General features: G+C 37.7%; 2 protein-coding genes across 2 annotated transcripts; both read right to left on the bottom strand.

Annotated features, from left to right (window-relative positions):
• Positions 1-1,572: 1,572 nt before the first annotated feature.
• LOC141827787 (uncharacterized) lies at positions 1,573-4,270 on the bottom strand. The gene is made up of 3 exons (XM_074715110.1): positions 3,847-4,270; positions 1,846-1,915; positions 1,573-1,759 (listed from the first exon to the last, which is right to left on the bottom strand). The coding sequence occupies exons 1-3, from the start codon at positions 4,192-4,194 to the stop codon at positions 1,707-1,709; spliced, it is 471 nt and encodes a 156-aa protein (XP_074571211.1). The 5' UTR covers positions 4,195-4,270; the 3' UTR covers positions 1,573-1,706.
• A 635-nt stretch (positions 4,271-4,905) lies between these two features.
• On the bottom strand, positions 4,906-10,441 carry LOC141828578 (uncharacterized). Its single transcript, XM_074716032.1, has 9 exons — positions 10,287-10,441; positions 9,545-9,696; positions 8,979-9,102; positions 8,773-8,899; positions 8,014-8,066; positions 5,529-7,938; positions 5,324-5,410; positions 5,060-5,167; positions 4,906-4,965 (listed from the first exon to the last, which is right to left on the bottom strand). The coding sequence occupies exons 1-9, from the start codon at positions 10,439-10,441 to the stop codon at positions 4,906-4,908; spliced, it is 3,276 nt and encodes a 1,091-aa protein (XP_074572133.1).
• Positions 10,442-10,576: the final 135 nt, after the last annotated feature.

Consider the following 10,576-nt stretch of genomic DNA (forward strand, 5'->3'; position numbering starts at 1 on the left):
TTAATAAAATGCGATTTATGATTTTTTTTCCTTCTAAAATTTATTAAAATAAAAATTCTGAATTAATTAAATTTGATTTAATAATGAAATTTAGAAGTATCGAAGATGTTTATAATATCATTCATGATATCAAATTATCACAACTTGTATATGAGTTTGTCATTTTTGAATTACAAAATGGTTAAGGTCATGAGCTAACAACCTATCTCGAAGAAAAATCAAATCATATTGAATTTATTGTACACAATTTTATTTTGTATTATAAGAGATTATTTCTACAATTCAAACTCATGATGACTACAAAGTCATACGATAATAATTTTACCGTTACTTTAAAACTCCATTTTAGAAGAAATAAACTAATAATAGTAACAAATTCATATATATATAATTCTAAAAATTTGAAATGATTACACCTCTGTCAAACTTCTCACAATGAGAATTTATTCATAACATGATGAACATCATTCAAACCCTAAAAATGAACAAGAGATGCAGGCAGGTCAACAGTGAATGCTGCTGGAGTTGTACTGAATCTGCATAAAGTTGCCAGAAACCAGAACAAGTTTAACAGTTTTCTTGTGTGCCATTGCTCGAAAGAGAATAAATTAACCAAAAAAAATGATATTAACATTTGATTTGTAAAAAAGATTAGGGTTTTACTTATAATACACCAAAATTAGTCGATCGATATAAAACAGTAATAGGATAAGTATATATAAGGTAGAGGAGTACTTGAAGAAATTGACATGGTCTCCGACTATGAGTTGTTACAAGAAAGAAACTGTTTGGCAACAGATTTGATTATCTTGAGACACTTCTGTGGAGATCAGAGCTTTTCCTCTGAGAGGTCAAGAGTTGAGCATGCTGCAGGTATCGATCGAGATCATGTTGCTCAGCACCATCCTTCTTGTCGCTATAGTACTTAACCTTTATCCCAACTCGGGACTTTGTTAAGGCTATCTGAGAAGCTCTATATGATCTAAGGTAAAGACATGCTATGATAGATGAGATAACTACATTGGCTAGTCTACAATCGATTGCTCATGGGTATTTACTATTAAGACATCTTATGATGGCAGTTAACAAATTTAAAGCTCGATTAGTGAATGAAAGGACTCACACATATATAGCATGAATGATATGGACATAATCGACGATTAAGATTATCTCGATAAGCCTCTTTCTTACATTTGTAGTTGTAAAAATGGGTACCTCACCTCTGTGATAATCTAATGAGGAATCTCCTCATACAGAGCTGTAGATCTAGACGCATAGGAGTTTATCTAGCTTATCACTTCTAATCTAATTTTCATGAGAGGACAAAACATTGAGAAGTTTGATTGTTATTTTCATGCAGATAAAGCTCTATCTTAGTGTGGTTAGATATGAATTGTACAATTTGTAGCTAATCATTATTTTCTTTCGGAAGAGGAACCTTGGCGCAACGATAAAGTTGTTGCTGTGTGACCGAGGTCACGGGTTTGAGTCTTGAAAACAGACTCTTGCAAAGCAGGATAATGCTATGTAGGATAGATTCTTCCCTAGGACCCCGCATTGACGGGGGCTTCGTGCACCAGGCTGCCCTTTGCCCATTATTTTCTTTCGACATAGTAGAGCACTAATCATAGGAGATTAATGTTTGAAAGAATTAAGATAAGAGAGTGTAACTCACTTTTACAATCATTGTATTTTAGGTCATCCAGTCATGATTTAATGTTAATCTTCTCATCAGAATCTGAGTCACTGGCATTATAACCTAAAAGGTAAAATGACAGCATCAGCCAAAGGCCAATAAAGATGTCGCCAATGAACGAGTTAGATCCCCTCAGTTTAGAGAATCACCTGGTAGTTTGTGGCTAACCTTCCAAACTGAGGTTCTATATTTTGACGCTTTTGTAAACCAAGCATTCGCCTGCAAAAGCCAATAACAAGTTAGGTGTTTTCAAAGGAACATTTTAATTGTTCATTTCAAGTACAGATACAAATACTGATTTATTGATCCTATAGCTCCTCGACATTTAAAAACTATCCTTTGTGAGAATTGTGTGTGCATACGAAGATGCACATGTCAAAAGCTTAATAACTTCGAAAAACTCCAGGGAATTAATCACCAAAACTTTTCGGGGAACAATAGAGACTCAAACACGTTCATTGCACAAGTAATGTCTCCCAGAAGAATCGTTTCTTCCAAACTGATGTAAGAATAAGCCATAGGCACATGATTTCAGGTTTCTCAAACCTGATGAGAAACTATTATCCAACAGAACACACCTTATACCATTAAATGAGAGAAAATTAGTATCGCACCTTTGGGTAGTTCTTCAGATACAAAAGTTCCATTTGAACTTATGCAAATCATAGCTACAAATCTTAGTTCCTTTCAATGCATGAGCTGATAACATTATTCATCAGCCATGTAACAACAAAAAACTAACATTTTCATGAACTTGTAGTCCAAGTCTCAAAAACTTACTAGTCGCTTGTTCCTACCAGGAATTTCAGGCCAAAGGAACCCCTTCTTTTACTGGGAAGAAAGAGCTTATGCTTGGACAACTTCCAAGGATGATAAGTTAGACATCAATCAAATGTAGCAACAATGGTTAAACTTTTTGTAACCTTTTGAACTCCTAGTGAAGAAGCAGGGTACACACAACACAATCACCTCAACACCTATTAGGGGTGGGGAAAATTGACATATTCAATCCAAAGTATACAACCGGACCAACCCAAAGATTTGGGTTTTTCAGATAGTGATTTTATATAAAACCTGAAAAAAAACTAGCCCAAACTGCTTGAGTATTTAATTCTTACATAAGAAATATAAATTAAAGATCATATACCATACAGTTATTAACTATAAAGAGGCAAATTAGCTCAAAAATTAATAAATGATCCATGTATTGATTGTGTTTTGCCCATGTTGTGAGATGACTAAACTTTTACATAATTTTGCAGGCATAAAACCCAAAAACGGGGAAAAAAAGATGCACACAAGATCGTAGCAATTTGGTATTATACAACAAAACACATTGCACAAGTAGATATGTCTTGCAAAATAAATATTAGTTCATGGAAGTAGAAGTACTGAAAGCATAAAGGAGAGCTAAATTTAGATGGTTGTATGACACACATGTAGTTAAGATCAGTGTTTCCTAAAACCAAACCACACCACGACCTAGGGGGCAGGAGCCAACCACTTCAACCCCTGCTCTAGATTTCAAGTCACTGGTTGATATTCGAACAAGTTGGTAAACTCAACTATAACAATTCCCCATAGCAGAAAGTTTTATTTATATCAAATATGGTGAAGAGCATATGCTTAGAATTAACATCTTCAAAGAGTTTGCTTGGTGAGGGATATGAGAACAGTACATTCCTAATTTTTCTTCAAACATAGCAAAGGAACTTCCACAAGATGTAATTCTTTTTAGCACAAATCTTCCTGAATACAAGGACTCAAGAAAGTAACTTGAAGTTAATTCTCTAAATAGTGATTTGAATAGCTCAACAAAATCCCAAAAACCAAAGGCAACTGCAGAATTGATTGACCAACAATTCCATTGACTATTAGTGGGTGAGTAACCACACTTATACCAGTCCCAACGAGTATGTGTGGAGGCTATGAATGTGCACACATAAAGGAGATGTCCCTCCCTCCCAAGTGGCTAGTTATTTTCTGATGGATAGGGCTTCGAATAGTGAAGGGAATGAAAGAAAAAAAGGAAGAGAATGGACGGACAAGGTTTGACAGGAGAAGCGAAACCCCTTCTGCCCTTTCCTCCAATCTCTCAATCCAGACACGGAAACGATAAGCGCAGGCAGATCTGAAAAGAAAGCCATCACCTTTTGCTCGTTCTTCAGGACTCCGTACCCGCTACGGTACATCTGGCCGACGATAACCTGCATCGCAGTATCCCCGGCCCTGGCCTCCTTGAGCGCGTCCAGGAACCACCGCCGCGTGCAGTCCGCCACTACTTCCTCCAGAGGCACGCGGTCCTCCTGCCTCTTCCGCTCATCCATCCCTCTTCGGATTCCTCTAGAAGGTGCGGTGGCACCAGCGGCAGCGGCCCCCTCTTTGCTCGAAGCGAGAGATTCAAAATACGGTTTAATGCCCTTAGCTCTCCGGATCCTCTCGGCCGCGACGCGAGCGTACCTCTCTAGAGCCAGCGGCGATGGCAGGCGTTTGCCCATAAAAATTGCGGCCGGAAAGAGAGAGAGAGAGAGAGAGAGACAAAGACGGCGGAGGGCGAAGAACTAAAATATTTCCCGACACTTCGATCTCCGGTGATCGGTAGCTTATTCCAACCGCGGTTCACGACACTCGATCTTAAGGGGCTCCATAATAAACCTACAAGAATCCTTTCTAACCGTCCGATTCATTTAGGATTAAATCTTGACCGTTAATGATCACAAAATTTACTTAAAGATCCCTTTGCGGCTGTTCAATCAGCCAATCAAATCTTGACAGCTGGCGATTATAAGATTCTCTATGCAAGATGTAGCAAACAATGAGAGAGAGATGTCACAACTCTTTTTTTTTTTTTTACAAAATTAAACATTTATTACAATTACATTTCCCTTCAATATCATAAAGAAATTGAAAACCTATACAATGAATGCTACATCATTTAACCAAAAAGGGAAAAAGAAATATATGAAAGTATAATTGGAACAATCCTGTGCAATGTAAATCTCCAGAGCTAAAAGTAGTTGCAACGACATGAAACTTTCTTCAGTTTTCATCCTCATCTTCATACCATCTTTTGCTATGTTGCTCTTCTTTCACATACAACAGATACATCTTGATGCGGTTGTCATTGATCGAGGGGGAGTAAGAACAGATTGCAAGTTTCAAAAGAAGAGCAGAATTAAGTTGTTTTCTTTAAGTAAAGTAAATGGTTATCAGGAGTCACTCCAGCTATCATTGCCATCATCATCATCCTCGTCGCTTCCAGCACATGCCTGTGTGGAAGGAGCAGTTTAGCAGAGGCTATCTGATGGTGAAAAAAATGACAGCAGATTAATGATTGTTTCGAATTGGGGAGAGGTAACAAACCTGGCGGATTGCATTTGCTTTCTCCAAAATGGCTATGACCTTGAGGTTTGTGGGAGGGCCACCCTTAAACTTCATTGTTGGTACTGCTGTAGGTTTCAGGCTGAAGGACTGCAAAGGAAAGCCCACAATATGGTTGTAATTCTAAGAAGAAAATTTGGCTAGCTCACAGAATTTATCTTCAAACTTTATGGACTCAAAGTCTTAAAAAATAAAATTTTCACAGGATAAATTGAGTTTAGAATTAGTTGTATTATCAATGTGAACCTTATTCTTTATCTGCTCCAGAAAAGATCCTCTTTCTTCATGATTTGGCATGGCTGAGGCACGAATGAGATCAGGCACCTTGTGCAACTGCAATCATCAATTTGAACATCTAAGATAATTCTGCACTAGTTTATCCTAAAAGTTTCAAGTAAAGAATGACGGAAAAAGCATATGTTGCATAGAGAGGATCCTTTTTATTTTGTACCTTGCTTTTATCATGAGATGCAATAGACTCAATCAGGGGGTCATTCGGCCTAATGATTGCTGAGTGAGCCTTCCTTGTTGGGTTCTCACTTTCTGGAGTCAGTGTAGTTGAATCATGAAAGATGGATGATGTCTTTTGTTCCAAAGAAAGAGATACATGTCCAGATCTCTTAGGCCTTTCCATTGGTAATGGTGAGACTGGTGGAAGCTTTGTGTTCATAATTTCATGAACTTGGTTGAGCTTCTCATCTTCCTTGGCTGATGCTAACAAGAATGGGGTAGGAACTCTATCAAAATTTGCAACACCATTCTGGGGCCTCTCATCAACACTTGGAATCACCTCCAACAATGTTGAAGGGTATGTCAAATCACTTGATGATATAGAAATGTCTTTATCATGCACCTGCTTGTCCTCTTCAAGTGATGGCATCAAAGCTTCATCCATTGTTTTTCTACTAGAATTTAAGGTATCATGTATTTCACTTTCTTCAACAGTTGGTGGCACATAGATTCCTCTCGACACTTGAGAAAATTCTTTCTCAAAAATGGGTAATGCAGGAGGCTCTGTTAATCTCCATGGTAGAGGTGATAATTGTGCAATTTTGGGTATATCCTTCTTGCCTTCTATTGACCCATCTTTGTCTGAGTGTGGTAAATTGGAAGCTATTTCCAACTGTTGTCCAATCTTGGACATGTCAAATTCACTATGATTTTCATCATTGGCAATGTTATGAGGATTTACTTCCTGTGAATTGAGTGCATCATCATGCAGTTCGTTTTCAGAAGCTGAGGTTCTTCCAGAAGGTTCAAGATCTTCACCATTAGTATCTAGCAATATCAAGTTTTGATGACCTTCAACATGTAACTTAGTTCGATCTACACCTGAAGGCTCAGAGATTATTATGTGCTCGTTTGTATTCTTGGAGGGTAACACATTAGTTGGTTTTGAACCAAGAGGGCCACCTTTTTCTGATGATTCAGCAAAGTTCTTGTCAACAAGATCTTCCACAAACTGTACGGCAGAAGGGATAGCTTGCAAGAAAGAGGCGCTATGAGGTTCACTGTTTGATTCATTTCTGACAGCTTCTTCAAAAGTTTGTACAGTATTTTGGAGGATGACATCGAGAGTGGTCTCATTTGAATTCATAGAAGAGATATTCAATGGTTCTTGATCTTCTTTTTCCGACACTTGAAGCTTCACACTATTTGTACTAGAAGATGCATGCAAGGTTTCTTCATAATTGTCCCCTCTTTCAAGAGCAATTTCACATGGCTCCTGCGAATGGACAGTTGTGTCAGTAGCATTCACCATGCTTTCCATGTTAAGCTCAATGTGTTTGTGATCATTTAAAGGTTCAGATAAGGTTTCAGCAGTCCCCTGGGTTACGGCTTTACAATTTTCTTCATCAGGAATCTCATACGAATCTTGCACATAAGCTAACCCACCATATAAATGGCTGAGAGCTTGGTCACTTATTTTCTCAGAAGATGAAGGTATCCAGTTGATGTCTACAGAACCTGATGGAATTGCCATTGAGTCTTTGGTAGAACTAGAGGATATTTGTCCACTTGCTGCGAAAGCAGGTGCAATTGAAGCGATGCCACTGTTTTCACTTGGCCTTGCATCTGAGTTTGGAGGAACACAAGAGTCATTTTTATTCTCCTCTAACAACTGCACAGCCAAGTGACCTAAAGTGTCTGAGAAGTATGAATTTTCAGTTCCTTTCCTAAATATTGTGCAGAAACCTGGTGACAAAGTAGAGTTTTCATGTAAATATTGCTCAGAATATTGAGCTTTCAATTCCTCTTCCTCCTCATCAGTATCAAAATCTGATTCTTCAGATTGGATACCAAGAAAATCTGATCTAACCTGTTCCTCATCATCTGCCTCTATTTCTGATTCCATAGCAGTATGTGCATCCATGAAATTGCCTGATTCACTAGAAATTGCATCAGAAATATAGCAATCAGGACTGTGTTCTGGTCGACCTTTGTCATCTCCTAAAGTTCCATTTTGGCCTACTTTGTTAACAGATTGATGATTTGAGTAATAGCCTTTGGTTTTGTTTGCATTCTTGATAGTTATTGCATTTTCCTCATTTAAGTCACTCATTTCAATTTTACAAACTGTTGCAGTTTCCTGCTTGCTAGGAGCTGATGTTGAGCCTTTGTCTATGTTGGAAGATGCATCGGCTATGGTTTCATCCGCTTTAGAGTCACCTGGTTTTATCATGGTGGACTGGCTTGCAGGTTTTTTGGGAAAATGTTTCTCCTCCATTGAATGCAAAATAATACCATTCTCCATGTAATTTCTCAAAGTGTGGACAATTGATTCATTAAACTGTCTGGATTTCAACCTGACATGTCGCGAGGGTTTGTCAAACACTTGGTCTGTGGTACATGGCAGCAATCTGTATGCAATCATGTTATGAAATGATCTCAGATAGATAACTTGTATGAAAGTAAAGAAATTCAGAAATAGATACCTGAAACTGAGAGATTCAGCCGATTCATGATTAGCCGAGAAGGATACAATCTTCTGGAGAAAGAAATGAATATTTTGCCCTTAATTATTGGATAAATATGATACTATATTGTTTCTGAAGAAGTTGATATCAACATAATGAAGATGTTTGCAAAGTGCTGGTCTAATGTGGGACAATTGCAACATATATCGCTGTGATCTTTACAAGACACTCCAAGAAATAAACTTTTAACTATCAACACAAACACAAATATTTGTGTTCTCTGTCAAATCCATAAAAGATCATCTACTACGGAAGTTTTAATGTGAAATCATTCTACTCTGCTGAACTTTATTTAATATTGTAACACTGAAAATAAAAGGTCAAATTAGAAAAACATGGTGACTAAAGGTATACTCTTATGGTTTACCAAACATATCACTAATCTGAAATGTCAAGACAAGGTCTAGACCATTTCGGCCCTTTGTCTTATTTCAAGAAAAAAAATGAAATATCTATAGATAGAATTCTTAAAAATATTTTTATTTCTCTTAAAGTATGAGTTCATAAGCTTGGCCCTTCTTAACAACTTGTCTTTTTCTGAGAACAGTTGAGGAGTTTGAATCTCAACTTGACATATAATTGTTCTATTTGATGGTTTAATGTCAAACTTACTAGGCCATGAGAAGGAAGAAAAATCATAAATCCATTGATTCAGTTCTTTCCCAAGAGCTTAAGTTCTAGGGGAAGTATTTACATAATCCAAATTTTAACACTCACCTTCACTTTGCTAGCTCTTTTTTCTTCTTGAGCTTCTTGCCGCTCCACTCTGGAAGCCAATTCCATGCTATAGAAAGATGGATCAGTGTATCTCTTCAAACATGTTCCATTACCAGAAACATCAAACCTGCAGGAAGAAGATACTAGATGACATGAAATATATTCTTCAAGAGTCCTCATTGAAGACCGAAGAGAAGTAATATTACTTGTCTAGCTTGAATAATTGTGGTGGACCACGACATGATCTATATGCATTCATGACGGAACGAGGCATATCTCCAGTGCTAACTAGATCATTGCCCTTTTGGAGATTACAATGCCAATCAATACCTGCAAAACAATGGCATTTGCATTAATTGTTAGGTGCCCTCTGGACAAGAATATTTTTTTTGTGTTTCTTTGCATGCATCTAAGTTTGAACAGGAGGGAAGTTTCAGTTGGGCAACTGAAGAGTCGTCGTATCAGTTTGGCTTGTGAAATTTTGGATGTCTTAATTTATGCTCATATTATCAGTTTTAAATTTCAAGTTGTCTCAAATTGGTAAGGGTGGTTTGGATGAGATTAACATGATTCACAGAAGATTTAGGACATAATTGAGCTATGTGTCCTTACATAAACTGAAATTTGACTAATCTTGTTTTCCCTTGGAAGCTAGTTGAGTTAATTTGAAATTTCATATATCAAATATTTGAACTGAAGTCCAACCATATTTGATTTTTTCGCCAACTTTGAAGTACTAGAACATGATGTTTTCCCACAAGTACAAACTTACCTTCCCTATAAGAGAATCGTTGAGGGAAAAAGCCCTTCCCAATTGTTGAAACCTCTTTTTCTAGATGTTGAACTCGAAGCATCAGTTTATGCCCTCTTGAAGTAATGTTCATTACTTCTTCATGCAACTCATCGAATACTTCTGCAGAAAAACTGTGGTGCAAATTGTCCATGTCAGATGACAGTGAATAGATACATGCACGATATGTAGTAGATAGTTCAACCAGTACTTGTACTTAACCATGCAACTGCAGAAAACACATAAACTTCCAAGAATAAAAATGTTGAGTGTGATAAATTGGGAGATGCATCTAAAAACATATTATGCTAAATTCATCGAGATATGATCCATAAGTTGTAATGCATATGATCCTAAATACATGGAAGTATGTCTTTAATGAAATAATATCACCACTACAGGAGAAAGCTGTGACCTAGTTCCTTGGTGCATCTATCTTTTAGAGCCATATTTCGGTTAAATTGCAAAAACAAAACGCAACTATTTTAAACAGATGGATTTCAATACCCAAGAAATTGATGCTACCAGGAAATCACATTGCTTCCTGTTCTTCTCTTCTAGCGTTCCGTGACAGCAATAACAACATCCCTAAAATTACCTACTCATAACCATGTCCCTAGTCCACCAAATCCCAACCGCAATGCACAAGAGACAAAAAAAAAAAAAAGTAGGGATTTTCGGAAAGAGAACAAAAAGGATTGAATCAAAAGATGAATAAACCTACTCCGCGAGATCTCCTAGCTGCCTTAAGAGGCCGACGAGGCCAGCCACGGCGACGCATTCAAGAATCGCGTCAGGGTCGTCCCTATCCGCCGCGCCGTAGAGTTCGGACCTCCCCAAGCCGTACTCGTTCCGTATATGGTATCTGAGCGTCGCCATCGCGCTAAAGCTTCGACCTTTAACGCTTCTCCTGCTTCTCCTTCTCCGTTTGAGCTGCCGCTGCTACGTTTCCGCCATTGGAGCAGCTCCGAAACGAGCTCCAAAAGACTCTTCGTAAAATAGAACACGCAGCGC

Source organism: Curcuma longa, chromosome 4, assembly GCF_044706935.1.
Source record: "Curcuma longa cultivar G26 ecotype Majalengka, Jawa Barat chromosome 4, ITB_CL_G26_1.1, whole genome shotgun sequence".
NCBI classification, from domain to species: domain Eukaryota; kingdom Viridiplantae; phylum Streptophyta; class Magnoliopsida; order Zingiberales; family Zingiberaceae; genus Curcuma; species Curcuma longa.

Excerpts from the sequence above, each read along its gene's own strand:
- LOC141827787 (XM_074715110.1), bottom strand. The coding sequence starts at position 4,194 with ATGGGCAAACGCCTGCCATCGCCGCTGGCTCTAGAGAGGTACGCTCGC. Across the intron at positions 1,916-3,846 it reads TCCTGAAGAACGAGCAAAAG|GCGAATGCTTGGTTTACAAA; the intron begins GTGATGGCTTTC and ends TGGCTTTTGCAG. Across the intron at positions 1,760-1,845 it reads GGTTAGCCACAAACTACCAG|GTTATAATGCCAGTGACTCA; the intron begins GTGATTCTCTAA and ends TTTACCTTTTAG.
- LOC141828578 (XM_074716032.1), bottom strand. The coding sequence starts at position 10,441 with ATGGCGACGCTCAGATACCATATACGGAACGAGTACGGCTTGGGGAGG. Across the intron at positions 7,939-8,013 it reads GCTGAATCTCTCAGTTTCAG|ATTGCTGCCATGTACCACAG; the intron begins GTATCTATTTCT and ends GATTGCATACAG. Across the intron at positions 5,411-5,528 it reads CATCTCATGATAAAAGCAAG|TTGCACAAGGTGCCTGATCT; the intron begins GTACAAAATAAA and ends TGATGATTGCAG.